The sequence below is a fragment of the Equus przewalskii genome, chromosome 31 (assembly GCF_037783145.1).
Source record: "Equus przewalskii isolate Varuska chromosome 31, EquPr2, whole genome shotgun sequence".
NCBI lineage: Eukaryota > Metazoa > Chordata > Mammalia > Perissodactyla > Equidae > Equus > Equus przewalskii.
The window spans coordinates 16,279,705-16,306,322 of NC_091861.1; the positions used below are offsets into that span (position 1 = coordinate 16,279,705).

At 37.7% G+C, this 26,618-nt stretch overlaps 1 protein-coding gene across 1 annotated transcript in view; it reads left to right on the top strand.

The window, feature by feature from the left end:
- Window positions 1-26,618, top strand: part of USH2A (usherin) — a 746,622-nt gene that overhangs the window by 411,759 nt on the left and 308,245 nt on the right. The window contains exons 35-36 of the mRNA XM_070602521.1: window positions 691-838; window positions 21,883-22,034. Coding sequence (XP_070458622.1) covers window positions 691-838; window positions 21,883-22,034 — 300 coding nt within the window. The remainder of the gene's footprint in view (window positions 1-690; window positions 839-21,882; window positions 22,035-26,618) is intronic.

The following is a 26,618-nucleotide window of genomic DNA, read 5'->3' on the forward strand; positions in this document are numbered from 1 at the left end:
CTTTAACATCCATGTCTCCATTTCTGGCATTAGTAATACCTTATTAAGGAGTCAGGGGAATCTGTGATCATTTTAACTTCGTCAGCCGTATGATGAAGCCCACCTCCTCTGGCACATGAGTAAATGATTTGACCGTTTAAGTCATTAAACAGTCACTCAACAACTGCTTGGTTGTTGATTTACGAGAAACGCAATTTTATTCAATTTCACATTGCGTTATACTTTAAACATATTGGTCACACTATAGTAAATAAAAGGCATTTATATTTGTGTACATCTTTTTTTCCTAGAAATCACTTGTTTTATTCTGAAAAGTCTTCAGTCTCTAGGACTTTTCTCATGTGGTGTGCACACACGCGCGTGTGTTAGATTCATTCTGGGAACCTCTGTGCAAGGCTAATTTCATCTGGGGTGTTCACCCAGTCAATCTATGCCTATATCTTTAGGCGCCAACTTAGGATATATTTATAATTCATGCATTCATACATTCTGGGTTATTTTGTAATTATCGGAGATGGCTGTCTTGTGTCCTAAAAAGCTAACCTCAGCATTGAAACAAATTTATTTGGGGGAGTAAAAGGAGCCTTATTTCAATGAATCTGGAACTCTTATTACAAATTCTCTTTCTTTGATGCTCATCTAAAGTTTGGGACCCAGAGTGAAATGTGCTTTTTCTGCATCTCTGTTCAGGCGTGCACGGGGGGTGGGTGCACAGTGAGCGAGGCCAGCGAGGCCCTGACCGACGAGAGCACCCCCGAAGGCGTGCCGACCCCCAGAGCTCATTCCTTTTCACCCCACTCCTTTCACATCTCCTGGACTGAGCCTGACTATCCGAATGGTAAGTGAACTCTTTTAGCCTCAAGTTAAAAAGATGATTAGCAAAGGTAAATTAATATTCTAAATGGCAGCTTATATGTGGTGCTTAATTTTTAATGATCATTTTGGCACATAAAATACCTGAGATAGTATCATTGTCTGTAGTTGGGAGGTTGTGGTTTTTAGGCGAACACACAATTTTGGTGGCTCAAAAGTGCTCCCTTTTGATAGTTCTTGTGTACTGCATCTTATTGTGTAATGTGTTCCGGGAGAGGTGAAGAGAGCAAATGAGGATTCCCAAAGAATGCCGTTGTGAGTGACATTGTATTTTCAATGGCTTTCTGTTCTTGACCTTCATTAGTTCTTTCCTGGAGAAGTAGAGAGATGGAAAGTTCATATATAGATTATATTTGAAGAGCTTTTGATTTAATAAGTTTATCTAAAAAGAAAACCCATTTGGAACTCTATATTTTTTAAAATATTATTTATAAATATTTCAGCTTTCAGTTTTTAAACAATGCATACATAAAATATATATGCATTCATACTTGATCTTGAAATGGGTTGCCTATATTTAAGTAACATACACATCTTTACATAGTTTTTAGAGTTAAGCTAGCCAGTCAGAGTTTGTCAAAATAATATCTTATTATAAAGAATTTGTAATAACTTGAGGTAGGAATTGCTGTATTCACTTATTGGAAATATCTTTAAGTTTCATGGAAGATAGTGTCATTGTTCCACACTGATAGAAGTTTATGTAATGTCAAATTTCATTCCTCTTTAAGACAAATATCAAGAAGACTTTTAATACCATAGACACTATTTTGAGCAGCTCATTACTGAAAATTGAAATGGCCTCTTTTAGCACAGCCGAAAAGAATGAAAGAAAAAAATCACAGTTTTATTAGTTTGTCTAATGTTTACTATGATTTTAATTATTCCAGTCATCTCATTTTAATTAAACTTTTGGCAAATGCATTAGATATATTTGAAGTAATGGAAAGAGCTCTAATAGAGTGAGTGATAATCTCTGTTATTGAAGTTATTCCTGTACTATTACGAATTTCCTAATAAAAAATAAATGGATGTCTACTTGATGCTTATATTAAACAGTCAAAAGTCTTGTCATGCTTTATGCCCCACGAAGAAATCTAGTCCATAGGTGGCAATGAAAATGTTAATGATTTATTCCAATTGGATTGCTCTTAAATGCTGTTACACGATTTGCATAGTGGAACACATCCTTTCATCCCAATTGATAGTTTCACCTGGAACTACAATTGCATTCAGAATTCTCGATTGACCAGAGAAATACTTTCTACATATCAAAGAATCTTTGCATATTACGTTTTGTGCATTTACAAGCAGTTTGAAAATAGATTCATTAAACAACAAGAATTTGGGAATTTGTGTTAACACTTCCATCCTATTCTAAAGTCTTGTGTTTAATTATATCAGAATTTTCAGAATTTTTATTGTGGGGCAATGGTTAGACATTTAAAAAGTAGTAGTTTTCATTAAAAAAAATTTCTTCTCTCCACTTTCCACTGTTTGGTTTTTATTGTCCATCTTCTGGAGAGGGGTAATCTGATTTTTGGCAAACAGCCTATCCCTCTGTCTATTTTCAAAGCCCTCATGTGTCCCCCTAAAACCGCAAAGAATAAAGTCCAAACTCTTTAGTTTGCCATTCAGGTCACTTCCAACATGTGACTCAACCTGTATTTACGTAGCCTTGTGACGCACTTTCCTTTCCAGCCACCCTGGAATATTTATGGCTTAAAGTAGGGTTGAAAGACATGGGTGTGGAGTCAAAAAGACCTAGAGTCAACCTCATCTCTGATGTGTATTGACTGTGTTACTTTGGGAAATTTACTAAATTCCATAAACTGCAGTGTCCTTGATTATAAAATTGGAATTAGCAATCCCTATCATCTCATCATCTTTACTTACAGAAATCCCTAACTCATTCCTCAGGGCTAAACATAGCCCTCTTATTTCATGAAACCCACTCTTCCTTGAGTTTAAGTTAAGCTTCCCTCTTCTCTTGACCGTGTATCCTACTTCTGTGCTTCATAATGGTATGGATTTCATTCATCCTAGGCTCAAATTTATTTGGGTACATGTCCAACACACCCACCAGATGATAAGGACCACAAATCATGCATTTCTCTCTCCCTTCACAGAATCTGAACACAATGTTTTATTTGCTGTTGGCACCTAATAATATTTAGTTCATTAGTTGTTTCTCGCAGAAATTACATTTGATCAGTGGCATATATACTGTAGAGTCCTGGCTCTCTAATGATACCAACGGAGAGAATAGAAGTAGTTATAGGCCAGTATATGTATTTGTTTGAAATGCATTTGTTCCTGTGAAATATATTTGTTTAGCTGTGTGAAGTCTGGGACTAGGTTTTTCTTTAAGGAGTTTGGATTTCTTTTCTAGAGTACACTTGGTCCAAATTTCATGGAACTAGGCCTATATTACATTATATGCTACATTATTGTTGCTTTCTAATTGCTGAATAAAGTGCAGAAGAGTAATACAATTGGAGAACAGAAGAGGTTTCATCCTTATGTTACTAAAGAAACCCTTTGAAATAATTTTAAACAGTGTTTGTCAATCATATCTGCTCATTAGAACCACTGATTGAAGATGTACATTCTCAGCTCCACCAAAAGACCTGAATAGTCAGAATATCCCATTGACTTGATTATCATCAGAATGTTCCTGAGTATTTCATACACCCTCCAGCTGAGACCTCTCCTTACAACCCCTTCTGAAGACCTCCAAGTGGATTTCTATTACATTTTAAACTCAACATATCCAAGTTGAGTTCTCCTCCTGTTCTCTACCCTTCTACCTGCCCTTTTTCCTGTCTTCCTTCTCTCACAGATTAGTGCTACCCAGTTATGCCAGCCAGAAACTTGGGTGGCACTCTTGACTTCAACTCTTGCTCACCCCAACTTTGCTTCCCAAACAACCCACCAACCACATTCCTCTTATGAAGGCCACTAATATCTCTCACCCAGATAACTTCAAATGCTTCCTCATGCCCTGTGAAAATCTGAATCAGTTCATTCAAAATATATTTTTGATGACCTACCATGTGCCATCATTCTATTGATACAAAAATGAATTTACCCAATCCTGATCTTAAGGATATCAGATTTCCTGTGGGGGAAATATCCATGCCAACAAATAATCACAAGATAAGGATGCGCACAAGGTACCAAGTATATGGAGAAGAAGCTCCCTAAGGAGACCTACGCGAGGTGGGAGTGTCATCCCTCTGGGTCTTCGTTTAGATGTAGCAGGTCTGCATGTATATAAGCATTTACACTGTCATACTCCGTAACAGGTGCTGCTTGCCTGATTTGCACAATCTGGATTCCAAAATCTTGCCTCTGTTAATCAGTTATATACCTAAATGATTTACTTCACTGAGACTTTACAAACATGAAAAAAAGATTTTTGGGGGCGAGCCTGGTGGCACAACAGTTAAGTTCCCATGTTCTGCTTTGGTGACCCGGGTTTCACCGGTTTGGATCCTGGGTACAGACCTACACACCGCTTGTCAAGCCATGCTGTGGCAGGCATCCCACATATAAAGTAGAGGAAGATACGAATGGATGTTAGCTCAGGGCCAGTCTTCCTCAGCAAAAAGAGGAAGGTTGGCAGCAGATGTTAGCTCAGGGCTAATCTTCCTCAAAAAAAAAAAAAAAGATTTACTGAGAAAAAATTAAACTCACTTTCTATAATAAGAACTATGTATATTTCCAAATACATGCCTATATGTGACAAAATACGAAAAGTATAAAAAATTTCTGGTATAAATGTACAAGTCTTGCCCATCAAGCAATTGGTGGCCTTTAGCCAGGGTGGCTTAGGAAACAGGCTTTCTGCTTTTCATAACTGATTCTGATTTAAACGATCGGTTCCTGCTCATTAAAGTCTGGTGTTAGTCTTCACGGGAGGCTAGGAGAATGGCCTCCTGCCTTTTTGGTTTCTGTTCTCTGTCTCTCAACCTGTTCCTGATCCCGCTCTACAGTTTGTGCTGGCAAGCTTGCTCTTTGCTTTAGTACCTGCTTCATTTGTTCAGAGAATTTTCCCTGTTTTGGAATCTTTGGTTCAGTGCTGTGCCAGCAGTTCCAACAACAGTGCCTGACACATAATAGGTGCTCAATTAAAAATCTGCGGCTGACCACTATCAAAAGGAAAAAAACCCAGAAAATATCAAGTACTGATGAGGATGGAGAGAAATTAAAAATTTGTGTACTGTTGGTGGGAATGTAAAGTGGTACAACTGTTAGGAAAAACAGTATGGGAAATCCCTCAAAAGATTAAAAATAGAATTACCATTGGGTCCAGCAATCTCACTTCTGAATACTTGTTCACAAGAATTGAAAACATGATCTCGAAGAGACATTTGTGCACCCATATTTACTGCAGAATCACTCACAATAGCCAAGAGATGGAAGCAACCCAAATGTCCATGGACAGAAGAATGGATAAACAAAATGTGATCCACACACACACACACAGGAATATTATTCCTCCTTTAAAAAAGAAGGAAATTGTCGTATGCTACAACTTGGATGAACACTGAAAACATTCTACTAAGTAATATAAGCCAGCCACAAAGAAGACAAATGCTGCACGATTCCACTTATACAAGGTGTCTAAAGTAATCAAACACAGAAAGAGGAAGTAGAGTGTGGTTACCAGGGGTGAGGGGACAGAATGGCGAATGGAGAGCTGCTGTTCAATGGATATAGAGTTTCAGTTTTGCAAGATCCAGAAGTTCCATAGATCTATTGCACAACAATATAGACACAGTTAACAGTACTGTACTGCACATTTAAAAATGGTCAAGATGAGAAATTTTGTGTTTTATATCACAATGAAAAAGTAGGATGTAGAGAGCACATAATAAAATGCAATAAACTTTTAAACCAGAAAAAGAAAAAGGATTAAGGACTGTGTTAGCTTATAACGAACAAAAATTTCAATGAATAATCACATAAAGATATATGCATAAAATATACATTTGTTAAACAAGGGTGAGCTCATACTGTTGGCCCTGTTGTGTAACTTGCTTTTCTCGCTTTACAATTTGGTGGAAGCATCTTTCCATGGCACTTCGATGTGGCTCAACCTCATTCTTTCCAAAGGCAGTACAGAATCCCACTGAATGAAACCACAGCTCATATGCCTCGTCTTTTATTGATGGACAGTTAAGTTTCCATGATTTTGCTGTTATAAATAATGCACTTGCTAGTAATTGCCTTAGTCTGCCAAGTAGAGTCTTTAAGTACCGAGTTGTTATCACTTGTTCACACTGAAGGCTTTGCTTTCCTTCGAACACGTCCTGCTTAATTCTAGTCCCTTGCTTCACATACCCGCAAAAATGGTCAGTGTGACACTCCCCTCTGCTTCTCTAATCAGAGCCCTCTGCATCCGTGTTTGCTCTGGCAATGGTGTTCTTTGCAGGCTGCGATTTCAGGCAGGATTTTAAAACCTCTGAAAAGAGCTCCTTTTAGGTCCAAGGTGAATAAGAACCCTTTATTCTGTAGACCTTGACTCTTCTTTGTAATACCATTAGCCATCAATGGGAAGCAGCACAAAGGATTGCTGTCTAGTAAATGTGTGACCTGCGTTGTGTAGATTACAATTGCATAATTAGAATTACACTTCTGAGCGCTTCCAAAGTCCCATGAGCCCGATTCCCTTTCAGAAGCTTAGGCCTTAGAATCTAGAAACACATTTTTCCCTCCCACTTAAAGTCTACCTTGCTAAAGTCAGCATAGATAGCTGGCTCCACCAAACTTATTCCTTATTGTCTGGCATAACGTAAGTGACATTTTAAACTAATAAAAATATATATAATTTTAAAAAATATGGAACGTAAAATTCTTATCCTTTGTTAATACTCACAATTTCCTGTAACTATCAGCTTTCTTTACCTAAGTAAATTCACCTGAAACAGTTTCCATTAGACTGTAATCCACATGACGGAAGGCAGTCTATATGCCTGTTCACTGTTCTGGTCATAGCACATAGCAGGGTGCCAGTCTTGAAGTAGATGGGTATTGAATGAATTAATGTTTACTGATGATAGGGACGAGAGTAAAATGGTAATTGTGTTGATGTGAAAAGCTATGCATATGCAATCATACAATACACACAAATGCACGTTTACAGCACGGTTTTTCATTATGTAATAGAGGTGGGATGATCTCGAAGGCAGTTGAAAGGCATTTCCCTCTCTGCCTGCAGAAAACTCAAAATACTTACTTACAGATCTAGTCATTTGACATAAGATTTCATCAGCCTGGTAATTTGTAGATATTCTAAACAGAGACAGCATGGGAAGCTGGATCTGTTTTACATGCCTCAGTGTGAACAGCTGTATTGTCACTGCCATCAGGATTTGGCAATGTCAAGATGGGCATTACATAGTAGGAGGAGAGCATGAGAGTTGGGCATCCATTAGACAAGGGGTCTGGGGTCTCCTTGAGAAAGAAAAGAGTACTTGAGGAGCCTACAGAAATATTTTCCTAATTCAGCCTTTGGTATTGGCCCAGCTTTGTGAGAATTTATACATGGATATATACCAAGACAGTGGAAAGAATGTCAATAAGAACAGAAAAATTTTAGGAAGTTGATTATTTTTGCAGACTTACGCAGAGTACCATGAAGACAATAGAACATTATTGAAAGAACATTTAGTTCAGTTTTTTGAGAATATATATTATTTCAGGAATGAGTGGTAGAGAAATCAATTAACTATAGAACTTTTATACACGTTCTAAATATACTGTCCTTCACATTGACATGATAGTAGAATAATAAATTTTCATTATGTGTGTGCGTGAAAGCGTATGTGTAAATACTAATTAAGTACAAAGAAAGAAGTATTTGATTTCCTGCTAACACTAATAATAAAAGTAATAGCAGTGGTAATAGTAATAGCTACAATTTATAACTGTGTGTCAAGTACTTTAATTCTCATAACTAGCCCATGAAATAGGTATTGTTATTCTGACATTCAGAGGTGGAAACTCAGATTTATACGTATTAAGCAACTTTAATTACTCAAGATAAGACAACTAAAGTAGGAATGTAATAAAAACAAGGTGTGAAGGACTCAAAAATTCATGATTTTATTCACTGAACTCTTCTGCTGCTACTTTTTGTGGAAATGCTCATAATGTAAAATTCCATCTAGCCACGTAAAACAAAAAATTTTTAGATATTGTTGCTTCTTCAGTGTCTCGTTCTCGGTGCCAGTATTCAAAATTCCTAAGATCTCTTTTCTGATTTCCCTCTGGTTTTAAGGAAATAAGTATCTTTTCTTACTTTTTATTTTGAAATAACTTTATTTTTAAACAGTCAGAATGTGACGCTATTTTCTTTCCTGGAAATGCTCAGTTTTAATAGGAGAAATGGATTATAGAATTCGGTGAATCACATAGGAAAACTACTTGACAGTTTTAAGCAAACCTTGTGTAACTTTTATGAAACACCTCCAATCGGTTTGTCAGGTAGAATTTCCCAAGTACCATCTTTTTTAGATTCCGTTGTTTCCATTTTTAGGAGAGCAGAACAGTAATAAGGCATTATTCCACAATGTGAAAACTGTTCTCTCTCTTCCTTTTTAATTGAAGGATCAAGTATTCACACAGGGAGCTATCTGCCACATTCAATCATCATCCGAACCTTGGGGGGGAGCCCTCAGTTGGTATTCATATTGCTGTGCTGTACTGGAGAAAACAAACAAATATGTTTGGAGCATCTATATTCACTACACATGTTATTTTTATGACACACTAAAGCATTGTTGTTTAATTCTTACAGTAAACAGAATTGTTCAGTGCAAATAGAGATACCTTGTATTAAATTTACATGGTATTGTACTTGTATTGAATTTCCTTGGTTATATATGACAATCTATTGAGCACCATAGGAAATACAATTTGACATAACATGATGAAGAGGCACAAAGATATATATCCCAGTGGATGTGCTTTGTGGACAATTATGATCCAGCTTCCCTGTGAAAATTAAACACCTTAAAACTTCTACCATTATGGAAAGAGAAAGGTAATAAACTTGAAACTCCTTATGCTAAAGAGCCAATGAAAATGAAGTATCCATTTTGTGGATTATCCACTAAAGAACTGAATTTGTGTAACTGGATTAAATAACCTGACCCCCCTTATCACATGGCATGATATTGTTTTATTTTCTTATATCTATCTCACTGATTATTAGCACTAAAGAATAAGCAAGAGAAAAGCACAAGAAATACAATACAGTTAAATATAATAAAATAAATTACCACAATTGTTTTTATGTTGGATATTTTTCCTTCACGTCTCTAGATCCACTCTTCACTCTTCTCCACTCAGCCTTGCGTCCTACAAGACTGACCTTTACTCGCAGCATCCATGGGCTTCCTTTTGGTTTGTCCATGGACAGCAGCAGCAAGAGATGAGAGGGTGGGAGGAGAATGGAGCCTCAGAACTTAGTCTCCTTGGTTCCCTTTCTGCCCGGCTCTGGGCACCAGGGCTGCATTCCTCCACCAAAGTCTACAGCTCCCATCCAACATCCCCTTCCTGGGACTCTAGTTCTCTCTCCAGGTTCCTAAATCTGTTCCCATCCTTTCTGCTGCAAATTTAAGAACGTTTACTGGCTCCTAGTCAAGTAGTTAGTATGGTCTCCTAGGAGTCCCAGCTACTACTAGCTGAGATGCATTATCATCACTCGATGCTTTCCCTTAACCCTACCTGTATCTTCGTGAGTACTCCCTTCACTAAACTGTCCTCAGTTGTCATTTATGTTGCCATCAGGTTGCTGCTGAGACTGACTAATTCCTAAATCTCATTTAATCCACACTTAACACCAAATTTTGAAGGTGGAATGTAGAGATAAATGTAAGATGCTTTCCTTCATTCTGAGAATGGCCAAAGTAAACAAGAAAAATTCCTTTGTGTTAAACTTTGTTTGGAAACATGACATTTTAAAGCAAATAAGGAAAGCCGCGTTCAAAAGCTCAAGACACAAACTGTTTAATAAATCTGTGATAGTTAATTTTTAAAATAATAATCAACTTATTGATATCTCATTGAAAGCTTTCTGGTTATTATTATGAAATCTTTGTTATAGTTAATCAAATAATAGTTTGTGGCATTTTTCCCCTTGATAAAGTAGCTCCAAGTGCCAAGTTCAGCTTAAAGATCAGTTTCCCAAAGAAGCCTTATACCCTAACCCACCCAGGCGACATTAGACGACATTTCTTCCATTCCGTCTGATTCTCCTTTAATGAACTTTACACACACACAAGCTTACTCTGTATTCTCACTTAGATTGAAAGTTGTATGAAGCCAGGGACCAGGACTGTTTTGATCACTTCTGTAATCCCAGCATGTAACACGATGCCTGGCACATAGTTGGTACTCCATAAATATTTACCGAGGCATCAGATTGCTACCAAAAACTAAACCCACTAAAGCCAGCAGATTTTTTCAAAAACTATTTTATGATATTTTAGGATTAGCCCAGTGGCACAGGGGTTAAATTCACACTTTCTGCTTCAGTGGCCTGGAGTTCACCGGTTCAGATCCCGGGTGCAGACCTGTGCACTGCTTGGCAAGCCATGCTATGGCAGGCATCCCACATATAAAGCAAAGGAAGATGGTCATGGATGTTAGCTCAGGGCCAGTCTTCCTCAGCAAAAGGAGGAGGATTGGTGGCAGATGTTAGCTCAGGGCTGATCTTCCTCAAAAAACAAAATTATATTACGATATTTAGTAAGTACCTGTTTTTTCACACTGTGCTTTCTTGACTTGATTGGGGTAGGGGAGGAATCTGCTAGGCGAGGACAGATAGCATACCAGGAAGGAATACAGACCTGTCTAAAACGTATTTTTGGGAGATTCGCACATTATTTTTCACAAGAGATGTGCAGTGCATGACACGGATCAAATAGGAAGAGATGGTCTAAGGAGAGATTCCTACAGTAAATAAGGCTTTAACTTACCCTTGAAGGAAGGGACAGCTCTAAGTTCATGCCTTTTATGTGCCTAACACTTAATTCTTAGGATACTTTCGTATATGCTCACTCATTTGATTCTCACATTAGCTCTGTCAGGCCATCAGGACAAGCAATATTATCCCCATTTTATTGGTGAGAAATAAAAACTTAGAAAATTTGAGCTCCCTAACCAAGTTTTAAAGATATGCGGTCATGAGAGAAAGGCCGTGTGCAGAGGGAGAAAGACCTTCGCAAAGGGAAGGCATGGACTGGGGGACCTTACTCTTTGTTTCCTGACTCTGTTTCTGAAGCTTCGTTTTTCTCCACCAAAATCTAAGAGAGCACCCAGGACATAGCAGGCACTCAATAACTACTTTGTTGATTGAATGAATAATCATTTACATGTATATACATAAAATAGATGCTTAAAAATAATTGGCCATGCAGTGTATACTGTTCAACACTTTGACTTTTTTTCCTCTTAACATCACGGAGTAGGCAGCTTTTCATGTCAGTACATATAACCCGCCCTCATTTTTTCTAAAAGCTTAATAGCAGGTCATTGAATGAAATCACAGCCTTATACCACCATGAGGCTACCAGGCGCCTGACTAGTGGCCATTCTTTGGAGCAGCTGCCTCTCATCAATACCCACTAACCATTACTCGTGAACAACACTGACAATGAGGTCAGGTGCTTGGTCCAGTAGACAGTCTTCAGATGGATTCCCATTTATCCTGAGTTAGTTAGTGTTGCACGGAAGATTCAGCCAATAGTTAGAGCCTCAGAAGTCCCCAATTCTACAGGAAGGGCCCCCAGAACCAGCTGTTAACCCTTTCCTTCTCAAACGAAAGTAAACCAACAGGTTGAAAGTATAGAAGAAAAAAAGAAAAGAAAGTTGGTGTAGCTACTTTAGTATCAGACAAAGGAAACTTTCAGGCAAACAGGATTATTAGAGATGAAGAGGTATCTGCATAATGATAAAAAGGTTACTAAAACTAAGAACATTTCTTTTCATCCAAATGCACTATAAACTAAATGCCTGCAAAGATAAGTAATAGAGTCGGAGGTGATATATACAACACATTTTACTGTCAGAAGACTAGTGTCCACAATATATAAATATTTCTAGGAATCAATAATAACCTGGGGGAAAGATCAGAAAAAGCATTTCACAAAAGAAAAAAATTAAATAGCTAATAAACATAAGGAAATGTGCTCAATCTCTTTCATAAGCTGGACAATAAAAAATAATACCAAAACAAGTTACCATTTTACACATATAGTACTGGCAAAAATTTAAAGGTGTGACTATGAGGATATGGAAAAATGAGACCTCATATGCACTATTGGTGGTAATGGGAATTGATATACTTTGAGGAGTAGCTGGGCATTATCTTGTAAAGTTGAACATAACTCAACTATTCCACTCCAGGATCTATACCCTAGGAAAATTGTACACATGTGCCTCAGCTCACATATAAAAAATGTTCATAGCTACATTGATATAATAGCCAAAATGTGGAAATAACCTAAAAATCAGCAGCAGAATAAATAAATAAATTGTGCCATACAGGAATACTATACAGCCATGAAAGTGAGTGAAGTATGGCCAGCCTCAAAACATGGACAAAACAGTGAATATTATGTTGAGCATAAAGAGATGCAAAAAATATATAGAATATGATTCCATTAATATAAAGTAGAAACCATGCAAAAGTTAAATACATCGTTTAGGGATCTGTTCCTAGGTAGAAAAACAAGGAAATGCTTCTTAAAAAGTCATCCTAGTAATCTATGAGGGAGGGAAATTGTTGGAATCATGAAGAATACATGGGAGATTTGTAGGGTGCTGGCAACATTCTATCTTTTAACCTGGGTGATGGTTATGTGGCTTTTTGCTTTTCAATTTGTTTTTAAAATATAACATATTTTATGCACTTTTCTATGTTATTTTTTATTACAGAATTTTTAAAATCCAGAAAAAAATGGGTACATAGAAGCTGTAGAGTATAATGTTGGATACGCTGTAAACTCTGAATTCTCCAGTGCCAACCCATCGTTCTGTCACTTTCCAGCCACATGGATTGGCCAAGCTATCAAACTACTCTAAAATGGGATTTTCTCCTCTGTAAAGGGAGGGTGAAACTCATTCCACTTTCAAAGATCTTTCCTCAGGATGAAATGGTGCCTGATTAAAACATGAATACAGTTGCTATCGTTTCAGCGTAAATGTCCTCTGACTCTCTTCCTTGTCGTGCTTCCCTATACAACAGTTTCCGTTTTGCATTTTAATTAAATGTTATATTTTGAGATAGTTTAGATTCTCATTCAGTTATAAGAAATTATGCAGAGGTTCTGTGTACCCTTTACCCCGTTTCCCCCAATGTCAACATCTTCCAAAACCATAGTGCACTATCACAAGGCTGATTCTGACATTGATACAGTCAAGATACAATACACTTCCATCACAAGGCAGGACTTTTTCTTCTAATCCTCAAACTGGAAAACAATCTCCTTTTGAACCGGTAGTACAGAGGTAAGTTAGTTCTTTGCTAGCAGGCTTTATGTATTTTTCATGGCTCACTTTAGTCCATCTCTGATAACGGTAGACCCTTCTCTTTTTTTTTTTAAAGATTTTAGTTTTTCCTTTTTTCTCCCCAAAGCCCCCCGGTACATAGTTGTGTATTTTTAGTTGTGGGTCCCTCTAGTTGTGGCATGTGGCATGCCACCTCAGCATGGCCTGGCAAGCGGTGCCATGTCCGCGCCCAGGATCCGAACTGGAGAAACCCTGGGCCGCTGAAGCAGAGCGCACTAACTTAACCACTCAGCCATGGGGCCGGCTCCCCAACCCTTCTCGTTTCTGACCAGCGATATTGTTACACCATATTGCATTCTAACATGTCCCAGCCCTAAGCAGCATAAGTTTGTTTTATTAAAGAAGAGAAAGTATATAAAACTGTTAAAGGGGCCAGCCTGGTGGCAGAGCGGTTAAGTTTGCGCACTCTGCTTCAGCGGCCTGGGGTTCACCACTTCGTATCCCAGGCATGGACCTATGCACCACTCATCAAGCCATGCTGTGGCAGCATCCCACATATAAAGTAGAGGAAGATGGGTACAGATGTTAGCTCAGAGCCAATCTTCATCAGCAAAAAGAGAAGGATTGGCAGCAGGTGTTAACTCAGGGCTAACCTTCCTCAAATAAAAAAATAACTGTAAAAGATATTTGTCTCTTAGAATACACCAAACGCTCCTGCTGAAATGTGGCATTCCCGCATCCCTGCCTCAGTCACAACTAGTTACTATCTACTCAGGAAAAGATGGCTTTAAATTTATTTATTTTTTCTGTTCGATATTTTTAGCTGTCCCACTTCTCCCTACCTCCATGGTCTTCCTACTTCAGTCTGTTATATATGTGACTCTAGATTAATTTTTCTAAATACGACTCTTCAAGCCCCTACTCAGTGCATGAAAATGTCAACAGTTCTCCTGTGCATTGTAAAAATCTCAACTCCTTGGAGTGGCATTCAAGGCCCCAATCTCCCTTTGAAGGCTTTTTTACTATTAGACTTTAACCTAATGCAGCAAAAACAACAAAATACTGCACTCCTCAGGATATCTTTACTATACCTTGCACTTCCTTGCTCCCCTGCAGTGGTAAATGTCATTTCCCCACCAGAAACATCTTCCTCAGTCATTGCCTTTCACATTTCACCTTTTATGGAAGACCTGGCTGTTCTAAAAAGCTTTTAGGACTCATGTCAGCTAGAGTGATTGCTCCCTGCTCAAAGCTTCTGTACTGACTGTCTATGCCATTTGTTGGGCATAAAGTTTTTTGTGGTGCTTATCATTCTTATTTAACTCTCAGATTGTTATTTCATTAGACCAATGTTTAACCTTTTGCTTACTTCCATAAAGGCAGATATTATTTGTTATTCTTTCTGCCCCCCAAAGCAACAAGGATGGTACCTTTCAGGTAATTGACTTCCAATAGATATACATTAATCTCTTCATTAGGCTCATCTTTTTTTTTTTTTATAGAGCTTACTATTTTTCTTGAGGAAGATTGGCCCTGAGCTAACTTCTGTTGCCAATCTTCCTCTTTTTCTTCCCTCCCCAAAGCCCCAGTACCTAGTTGTATAGCCTAGTTGTAGGTCCTTCTAGTTCCTCCATGTGGGATGCTGCCACAGCATGGCTTGTTGAGCAGTGCGTAGCTCTGTGCCCAGGATCCAAACTGGCGAACGCTGGGTTGCCAAAGCAGAGCATGCAAGGTTAACCACTCGGCCACAGAGCTGGCCCCTTATTAGGCTCATCTTAATTGCTTTTAGGGCCAGAGCATGTTCGTCCATTCTTAATTTAAGTGGAATTCCTAAATATTTTAGAAGCAAAAGTTAGCTAGAAATCAATACGAGAAGTGGTGTCAGGAATGGGAGGAGACTGTCAGGTTCCCCCCCTCCCCCCCCCGAATTTATATTTGTATGACTTTGGAGCCTCTAAGGCTCCAGTCCCTTATATCTCTAACAAGGCAAATAACAGTTCTTATTTCTTGGTGGTGTCGAAGTTGATGGAAATAATTCATATAAAGAATGTAGCACATTGTCTGACTCCAGGTAAGTGTTTGGTACACTTTTTAATAATAAAGTGTCTTATAATTTTCAAAATATTTAAGTGACATTTCAAGAACTTATCATTTTACTTTTCCCAAAGCTATTCATACATGTTCTATACTGTAGTCACAGAAGGAAAGTGTCTCCTTAAGCCTCCAGGTATATTCATTAGTTTTTGTTACTCACTTTTGAAATCTAAGGTAAATGAATATGGTTGTATTAATAGATATTTTTGACTTATTACTTACTAAATCTTGTGTTTTTAGAACTGAATTATACAATATTTCACATTATATTAATTTTATTTATATCAAAATGTCTACTAATAAAAATAAGGTATGAAATCTGCCTGCATATCTTGATAAGAAATAGAGTGTTCTTTTCAAATGATATCTCTTATTGTCCACAAATTTACCAGGAAGTTTGACTGTGTGTCCTTAACTCAGGATTTTACAGTTAACGGCCTTGCCCAAACCAAATCAGGGGAAATGCCTACACTTGCCTCAAGCTCCCTTTTTGAGGGCATGTGTGGAGACCAGCTCTCAACCACAATGGGATCCCATTTTGGCCTGACCTTGAGATCTGGTGATTGGCTGGTAAGATCTGGACCAAACGACAACACTTCGAGTCTGTTTCATCGTCATGACATGCTCACATTGACCCCAGCTCCCTGATTCTGGGATGGGGAACTCTCATGTTGCTAGTACTCAGCGAAACCCTGATTAATCACTGATTGCGTGTGGCATGATCAGATATGTGTTTTGAAAAATGCCCTCTGTCTCTAGTATGAAGAATGAATTTATGGAAGCGTAAATAATGCACCAAAAGACTTAGGTGACTATTATTCTCAGGTAGGAGATGATGGCAGCATGGGCCAGATGGCCATGGAGATGGGGAAAGATCAGTTTGGAAGGGAAAGTCTACAGGGCTCAGTGATGGAGCTGGTCTTGGGGTTGAGGTAGAGTGGAGTGGGAAAAATGACTTAGAGGGTAGACAACACTTACCCAGTGTACACTGGTTCTATAGTTTGGTTCTACAATTGATCTTTTAGCCCCTCCTACAAATGCTATCAAATATTGGTTGCCTACAGAATTCTGGGTAATTCTGTTTGTGTGTGTGTGTGTGTGAGATCTCACTTGACTTGAAGTTGGACTTCCAGCTCATCCACTTCTCAATTTGGATGCATCCTAGATGCTAAATAGGGTCTGAGCAGTTGAGTTAACTGTCACAAATCTCACTTAATTTCATTCTCAGCTCATTTGCCATGTACTCATCTTACTCCAAGCCCTTCTCTCAGTGACTGTCTATTATTTCTTTATCCATAGTTGCAGATGTCACGGTTATCCAGTTTCCCAGCATAGCTTTCTGGGAGTCGACTTGCTAGAGGCAGGTAGTCAAAGAAGTGACTTTTGAGAGACAGTCACTGAGGGAAAATGGAGAAGAACTCAAAAGGCAGACACACGAATTGATAAAGTGTAGCCACGGAGTGACGTTAAGGGTAGAGCTGGGTAGGTATCCTATATCTCACCAGTCCTCAAGGGTATTACTGACTTAGAGAACATAGTCTTTGATGTCCATAATGCATAGTTTGAGTCACCATAAAATGTTTCAATTGTATTCGTTAGACTCTGTGTGAGAAGACAGGTAAGCGTGTAGCGCTTGCTAGAAAGATTTCCTTCAAAAATGGTTACGATTTTTAAAGTTTATCCCTAAGGGAAGAGATTTAGCTATAATGAAAATTAACTTCTATAAAATATCTCATTTCCCAATGTGTCAGATAAATGAGATATTATGCACATAATCCTAGCATAAAAGAAATTCTCTGTTCCCCAATTATGGAAGAAAAAGGAAATATTGATTTGGGTACTTTCTATTTCAATGTTGAAAGCAGGTCAAATAGATAGCATTTCAGGGGTCTTAACAATTTCTTTAAGAGCTTCTGCAACACATTATTTGCACATAAGATTTTTTTTGGTGAGGATTCAGTGATTGCTTAGCAGAGGGCCTGGCACATGATAATTTCTCTTCATTATTATTACTACTGACTTTAATCCATTTTTTTCTTCTCTTAAATTTTCTATGTACTAGTTAGTTTTCACTATGTATCTTTCATTTCTTAGTTTTAATTCATTTGTGCTTTCGTGTGTCAAGAATTAAGTGACGTTAAATCAAAACCTTTTGGTAGGTATTCTTAGAATTACCATAAATGGTCACAGTGGAATAAAGCAGAACAGATGCTGGCAGCTGCACTTTTTTGTGGAGACATGGTGGTACCTGATAGGAAAATGAAGACTCTTTCTCAAACATCTGGAAATAAAGGAAATGGACCTGTTTTCAGAAAGAGAACTGGGGGCTGGCCTGGTGGCATAATGGTTAAGTTTGCGCACTCCACTTCAGCAGCCCAGGATTCAGGGGTTTGGATCTCAGGTGTGGACCTACACACTGCTCATCAAGCCACATTGTGGAGGCATCCCACATACAAAATAGAGGAAGATTGGCACCGATGTTAGGTCAGTGACAATCTTCCTCAAGCAAAACAAGGAAGATTGGCAACAGATGTTAGCTCAGGGCCAATCTTCCTCACCAAAAAAAAAAAAAAAAAAAACAAAGAAAGGAAGAAAGAGAAACTGTATGAAGTTATCTTCAAAAAGGGAAATGGGTTAGAGCAGCAGCTTTATAAAAGTATTAGCTCATTTAAATTTTAAAAAAGCTTTAGTCCTAAAGGATGTATTGATCAAGATCTAATTGGTCAAACAGAAAATGTGGTAGGTATGTAAGACAAACTATATTTAATACAAAGAGTTGGTTACAAAGGAGTTGGAAGAGCTGGACGAACAAAAGGAGAAGGAGCAGGTACAGGAAGAACAGAAAGGGTGACTGCCAGTGTGCTGCTAACTTCTCTGAGATGGAGCCTCAAAGCTGCCTCCGCTGCTGCTTGCTGCTGGATTTGCTGATTGATGCTTGAACCATCAAGAGATGCTGCCCCAGCCAGAGCCGAAGTGCCACTGAGATTCCACTACTGATGAAGCTGAAAATGCCGAAGAGATGCTTCTGCTGCCTGGACCACCTGAGGCCACAGCTGCTTTTCCCCTTTGCTGACCTAGCAACAGCCAGCAAAGGCCTCAGCTCTTGGAGCTAGAAGCTTGACGTTTTCTTTCTTCCTGCTTCTGCCCTCCTAGCAGGGTCTCCTACTGATGAAACCTGATAGGAAACCAGCAAGCAAGAGAGCTGGAAACGTAGCTAGGCTCTCAGGCTCGGCACACAAAGCAGACTATAGACACGTGGAGGTCGGGCCATGACTAGATGGATTAGATGAATAACCAACTTAGCAATTCAGCATCCATGCACACTCTCTTCTACCTCCCATTACCTTCCACTACCAACAGTAATCCTTGCATGCTTCCACCTAACGTGGTACTACTATGCTTTGTACCAGTGAAGATGCTCTCACCCTCCATCACCGTATTCCATATCTGGGTGGCATTAATTTCCTTTAGTTTAGACACAATCCACCTGGATATTCTGCAACTTAAAAACTAAAGTAAATTAACACCCATTAACTTTCTTTATATAAATCAATAGGGAAAAGGAGGAGGAAAAATTAGTTATTATATGCAAATCTCTATGTAATAAGCAAGAAATGAAACATGATAATATCTGCAAGTCTTGTTTCTATAACTAGTTTAATGCCATAGTTGATATTTACAACTTCTTCCCTTTGCCCTCAGCCAGTAGCTCATCTGTTCAGGGTTCGTGACCTAGTGAGGCAACCCAAACCTTCATTACTGAAGAGTCTGTGTCAGTAGTGGTCCTGGCTTGGGTTACTGTAGACTTTCAATCCTTATATGTTTGGACCTGGTCAGGTAAAGAGATGCCCTTGAGAATGTCCTGGGTGTCAGCATGCAGCTGGAAGCTAATTTCTTCTTCCAGATAGTGACTTTTTTCTTTGCCTATTGGTAAAGTTGCATGAGCATCCCAAATTGCCCGGTAATATTCTTAGTTTTTTGGTTGCAACCCATGATATAAGCATTCCTCTTTGTGGGTAGAGAAAACAAGAATATTTTGTGTGGCTTAGTAAGTGTAACAGTGAGAGGAAACACTCTGGCTACCTCCTCTCTATTCCCATTCCCATGTGTTCTCACTATAGAAAAATCAGCATCAAATGCTTGTCCCGAGTTCAAAGCAGATTCAGCATCCTGTGGCAACTCCCAACCCACAGGGTGTTATCACTCAGTTTGAGCTGTAATGTAGGCTTCAAGAGTCTATTCCTCAATGTCTCAGGCTATGGGTTGATGAGATATATAGAAAGATGAGTAAGTTCCGTGGTGCTAGCTCATTCTCTACTTCTTTTGCTATAAACTGATTTCTTAAAAGCAGTGTCGTGGGGGGGTATCCTGACAATGGGCGCGGCATTCTATTTGCAGACAATGGTGCTGCTGGACTGTTGTGAGCAGGTTCTAGAGGTAAGCAATTCCCTGCCAGAAGAGAAGGATGCTTGGGGAAAGAGCTCCTGGTCCTGCCAGTAATGCTATCCCTAATATGGTGATGGATAAGGATTGATCTACTTTCGAGACTTTAGCAAGACCAAATCTGATGTTCATAAGGCTGAGAGTCAAGCCTCCCGGAAGCCCTTATCAGGGACTTCCTTGATGACCTTGGCTTTGCTAGAGTCTTTTGTTTCAAAACGCATTGCTGGGGCTGACCCTCAGCCAAGTGGTTAAGTTCCTGCCCTCTGCTTCCGTGGCCCAGGGTTCATGGGTTCAGATCCTGGGTGTGGACCTACACATCACTCATCAAGCCATGCTGTGGCAGCATCCCACATAGAAGAACTAGAAGGACTTACAACTAGGATAGACAACTGTGTACTGGGGTTTGGGGGAGGGAAAAAAAAGAAAGAGGAAGATTGACAACCGATGTTAGCTCAGGGCAAATCTTCCTCACTAAAAAGCAAAAACAAACAGCAACAAAAACTCATTCCTTCCCCAAATCTGCTATCTCTGAGCTATGCTTTAATATCATCTTTTTAGCGAGTCTCTCTTCATATTTCAGGTATCTAGGTATCTCTTTTTTCTGTAGCCTTCAATTTTCATTCTATATTGGATGCTGATATTTTTATATGCTGCAGGTTCATTAATTTATTCATTTAATTAACATTTATTAAGTGCCTACTGTGTTTTAGCATGGTGCTAAAGCTCTAGAAATACACAGGTGAGGGAGAGTCAAGATTGCCTTGGGGATCCTTGAGGATGTCAGGCAATTAAACAAGGAATAATAATCCTAATAATGTGATAAGGGGATAAGCACTATGATGGAGGTGTAGCATGTGCTACGGGAGAAACACCTAACTTCTGTCCGTGGGGAAGTCTGTCCGACAGAGAAACACTTAAAATAACTCCTCAAGAACACACTCAGGGGGCCACTATGAAATTAATTTTACTTTGAAAGAGGTTCTAATTTAGCATGTAAGCAAAGTTTTGTTTCCCGCGGTAGAACGTTTAATCAGTTTGGGGATTCTATATTTCCAGTGAACATAGATCCCAGCTTCCTTTTGATGAAAATGTCTTGACTGAATAAATCAAATGATTATACTCAATAACCATTTAATTTCTCATCTCTTTACGAGTTGATTTCATGAAAATAGTCATGACTTTCCTTCTGAAATAAATTTTAGTTGATAATTAAACCAGCAAACGATAGCTTCTCGAGCCCATTCATGGATGTATGTCTCATGAATGTAATTTGTGCGATTTGTGCAATTTGTGAAGGCTTTTTTGTTTAGGTGGTTTAAGGTTGGAATTGAGAACATGGGCTCTGGACACAGATTGCCTTTCGAATCCTGACTCCAACACTTGCCAGCTCTGTGACCTTGAGCACGTTCCCTAATCTCTCTGTGCCTGAATTTTCTCATCTAGAAAATGGTGATAATAATACTGCCTCTTTTATAGCAGCACTGTGAAGAGAGGGTTAAAAGGAGTTCATCCACATGAGGTGCTTAGAACAGTGCCTGACACATCCTGATTAATGCATAATGCATTAACAAATAAGGTCATTCTACTTCTAGAGCACATCTATTAAGGATTCATTTTAGAAAGCCATAAAAATTATAAATGTACTTTATTCATTTTGGATCTGGAACACAAATGACAGCAGTTAATGTGATGCCATAGAAAACTTCCCACCCTGGGACTCTTGGGTTCTATTTTTGTCTCTATTAATTGGCTTAACTTGATATTCATGGGTTTAAAGCCTTTTTTATCCTTTGAAAAGAGATAGGGTTTAGACTAAGGGAAGTACCAGATACTGTGATTCAGCAATTCCAGGAAATTAGAAATCACGTCAAGAAGTGCTTGCTTTCCTTAAAACATTCTTTTCTGTTGTCTAGTGGTCATACTGAAAGCTGATTATTCTCTTCCTAGGTGTTATCACAAGTTATGGACTCTACCTAGACGGTGTATTAATTCACAATTCCACAGAACTCAGCTGTCACGCTTCCGGCTTTGCTCCTTGGAGCTCACATTCCTTCAGAGTCCAAGCGTGCACCGCCAAAGGTTGCGCGCTGGGCCCGCTGGTAAGTCTGTGAATTTGTATTCTGGGAATGCATTAAATGTCAGATGACAATGAATAGCAAGAAAGAAGTAAGTGGTGGTGACTCACTCTGCACAGCTAGCCTTTCGAGCAGGATGGGAGATTTTTATAAAATTTCATTTAAGAGTTAGTAAGATTTTATATTCAACATAAATTTCAAGACGGCACATAGGCCTACTGCAGGACAGAAACTGCATTTTACTGAAATTTCGAAAGGTAAATTGACCAGTTTAGCAGGCATACATACAATTTTGCCTAATTTAGTGATACGTCTAAAGTGGATTTTTTCTTACTTATAATGGGCTCAACAACTAAGTAAGTTTGTGATTAAAAAGTGAAAATAATCAAAAGCCTGTGACTGCTACAACATGGCAACACTGCTCCCCAACAAGTATAGTAATCAATTAAAAGGTTGAATTTGCCTCATCTGTTAGAATAAAATATTTTAATTTCATTAGTGTGATACAGCTTCATAAGAACAGTATTTAAAATTACATTAATATCAGCTTTTGATAGCCACATTTCAGAAATCTATAATGTATATCTATATTTCATTAGTCGTTAAAAGATTGACAAAATTATGCTTTTTATTATTGGTATAATTTTTAAAACCCAATTAATAGTACATAATTGTCATAGACTAGCATGATACTCTTTAGTTTCCAAACATCCCATTTTAAATGCTTTTGTGCCTTTCTCTTGATTAATTAGATTTAGCTTCTTTTAACGGAAATGCCCATTAGTTTTAGATTTTTTTTTTTGGCAATCTTTGCTAATGCCCTATCATTTTAATGCACTCTGTCTTCATTGAAGAGTATATTATATAAATATTACCTTGAAAAACAGCTCTACCATTTAATTTTTGCTTCCTTATTTTTGATCACACCTCCCATTTCATTTCGGAGATTGGTTACTTTCCAAGTTGCTAACATCATCTATCGGTGGAGCTGAGCTGTAGTCTTTATTGCCATTACGTATTTTATGGCCTGCTCTGATGGTTACTTATTCTTAAAAGCAGGAATGGCAATTGGCCAGTTTTTCTTCTCCATTCAAAAAAAGAAAAAGAAACAAAAGAACACTTCGCTTGAAACTTAGACTTTTAAAAATATAAACTGACACTGTGGGTGTGGCTACTAAATTGGATCCCACAGTGTCTCCTGACGTTCTGGCAACTTTAAACAAGGGGGACACAGTTATTGATTTGCATCCTGTGCAGAGAGTTGGCCATGTTAACCTTAAGAAATCAAATGCCACAATGCGTGATGGGAACGGGGACAGTAGAATTGGATTGTAAAACCTACTCCCCCACGGCTTCATCCATTCTAGACTCAGTCCTTAGCACTTTCCTTTATCCTGTGCTCAGGATGCAAACACTTTTCCCAAGTCAATGATCCGTCTCTAATCACTGGAATTGAACAACAATATCTTTATTTAGAACAAGTCAACTATATGCTGCTAAGAAGTTAAAACTCACAGTCTTCAATTGATTTCTAAAATATTTTTGTAACAATTACAGTCCACATTATGCCCTTAAGAGATTACATATCTGAGTATTCTAAATAGCTCTGGATATCTATCACAATCAGGAAGGATAGTTCAGATTCAGCTCTTTTTCGTTCATGATTCTTTTGTCCTTATTGATTTCAGAAATCTATGAATCAATCTTAAAAGCCAGTCTTTCCTATCATTAAATTATAATATGATATTTGACAAAATTCAGACAAATGTAGCAATTGTGTATGCGTATCATTTAAAGGTATTCTTTCTCTAAAGCTCAATGTTATAACAAACATTTCATTGAAACAGAAAATTTACAATTTCTATATTTAAATCTTTTGCTGGCAGAAATAAAAGAATAAATTTTTAAGAATCTATTGTGTTTGTTCACCTAACAACATTTCTTAATGATGACTCTTGGTTTTTAGAAAGAGAAGCCTTTTTATTTTACATCTCTTATTTCTTTCTGTGCATGTGGGAAAATACTATTCAATGTTTTCTGTGACAAATATGCTCTATAGCCTCAAATGTGGTACGGTTTATCCTCAAAATTGGCAAGTTGCCCATATAATAAAAGAAAAAATAGTAAAAAAGGACAAATTCAATAAAATTAAATGAAATACCAAATTTAAAATAAAAATGCATACATCAATCCCATATTTTTACCGCTTTAACGTTGTATTAGCTCAATATGTTTTCTTTTCTTAGCCTGACCAAGTTTGTTACCTGTTATTTGTGGTTCAGAAGGAATTGCTCTGTACCCAGCTGAAAAAAGATTTCCTGTGGTTTGTTCAGTTCTTGTCCATTTACACAATGTATTTGACTTGTAAAGAAATTCCAATGTAAAAAACTATTTGCAATGCCTATCATCCTAATTTTAAGATGCTAATATGCCTTGTCAAATTAAATCTAGTAATTGGGGTTTTATAAGAGTTTGAAATAATGAAAAAAATCGGAAAATACAACAGAGAAAAACTTTTTAAATGCTCCTTGTTCTCAATTGTATTGTTGAATTATGTTACAGAGAAACCCTTCACATTTTGTGTTTCTATAATAAAATGCAGTGAATTTGTGTATAGGAAAATCAGTTTACTTTGTTTTTTTCCCATTTAACCAACGTTAGATAACATTGGAATCTAAGATTGGGAATTTTCTGACTGTGTCTGAGCTTGGGAAATTCATTAGATTCAGTTCTCCAAGGACGCTCTTAAAGATGAAGTCTGCAACTATAGGTCATTGTTGTGGGATATGGTTGAAAAGCTTCCTTGGTTTCTTGGCGATGGCATGCCTACACAGATAAACACACTCAGACATACATGTACATGTACTTTCCTTTTCACGTTCATTTTTTACAAAAAAACAAATAAATTTATTTAAGACACCTAAATCTTAATGGCAATATATGTTGTGGTCAAGAGAATCCTATATGGGAAATCTACCCTAAATTTGCTATTATTCCTCATGCCTCCTTGGGAAACATGCTTATTCCACTAAACCTCAGATTTCTCAACCATTACAAAAGAAAAATAATACCTACTTTAAAAGGAGTTTCTGTGAAAGTTTAAATGAAATATTATGTATATAAGAATTTCTAGTACATGGTAAGAGTTTTATTAAGGATAAAAATTTTATTAAAACATTTGTACATTTTCACTACATTATTTGTTTTCAAATTTTTTTTCTGTGTCAAGGGAAGTTTCTGGTTGAAAGCCAAGCTGACTTTCCAGAATTCCTTTTCCTTAGCATTCTTCAAAGGCAAGGTAGATAAACAGGTAAAATTTTCAAAAAAGACTAAGTCAGAGAAAAACAATCCAATTGCCAAATTTAATGTGGAGTAAAACCTGGAGTATTTATCCAGACACTTACAGAAATTTTCAAGATGTATTTATTTTGAATTAACCACATATTTGACTATTATAATATAAATATCTGGAATTGCCCATAATTCTTCAACTTTTTGAGTCATTTTATTTGGGACCCTTTAAAGTCATTGTCTATGCAATAATTTGAATCATATACATAGACATAATGAGACCAGTTGCATTGTTATGAAATATTAAAGTGATGAATTGATATTTTTCCAGTCAAGCTTCTTTATCATTTTTTGTACATAGCTATTAGGCTAAAAAGATGAGCAGGAGTTATAGACCTAAAGAACCCCATAGCCTTTCTCAGATGAAAATAAAACATGTCGTGACCTCATACTTATTAAAAATTAACACTCTGTCTTTTTCACATTTATTTTCATAATTGGGAAAGTGAATTCGCCCTAGCAAATGAAAGTTTCATAATTGAGAATATTTGCCTGCCTAAGGATTTCGTATTTGATCACCTTCTTCTGAGGAACGAGCCTGTACTTTAAGAATAAGGTCAAAATTATCAACATATTCAATAAATCTTAAAAGGTCAAACCTTTATGAGTGATGCTTATGAGCTTGTGACAATTAGTTAACACATTTAAGCCAGTTATTAAAAGATGCTAAAATATCCTGAACCCCTTTCTACTTTCTTGCCACCTTCATCTTCCTCGGGTCCCTTATCGCTTTATTTATTTGGTTATTAAAATCTTTCTGGCCCCTGTGCAGCTGGAGATTCCATTTTATTCAGAGTCCTCTTCAAACGATTCACTTTTTGCTCTTTTTTGCATAGGTTCATTAACATGATATTGATGAAATTTTCAACATTTTTTGTGATTATAGCTTAACGATGGAGTCACTCAGGTACACTTATTCCTTCATGTCTGGCATTATGCCATCTTTATGTACCTAGTACCAATGCAGCTTAGAAAACTGGGTATTTGTGTGTGTGTGTGTGTGTGTGTGAAGATGCTTGGTAAGGGCCTTTGAGAAAGTCTAACACTCTAGTCAGAAACTTATGAACAGAGACCTTACGCATTTCTTCTCCTTTGCAATCACATAAAAATTGTTTTTAAGCAGTCCTAGAAATAGTCCATGGCTATGCACCACCATAGGCACAGTCGCAGTGTGAGCAGATCCACTTTCCGGAAATCGCAGACAGCTGCCTTAGTCAGGAGCTCAAATTCTCAGCACTAACAGCAGGAGGAAGAAAA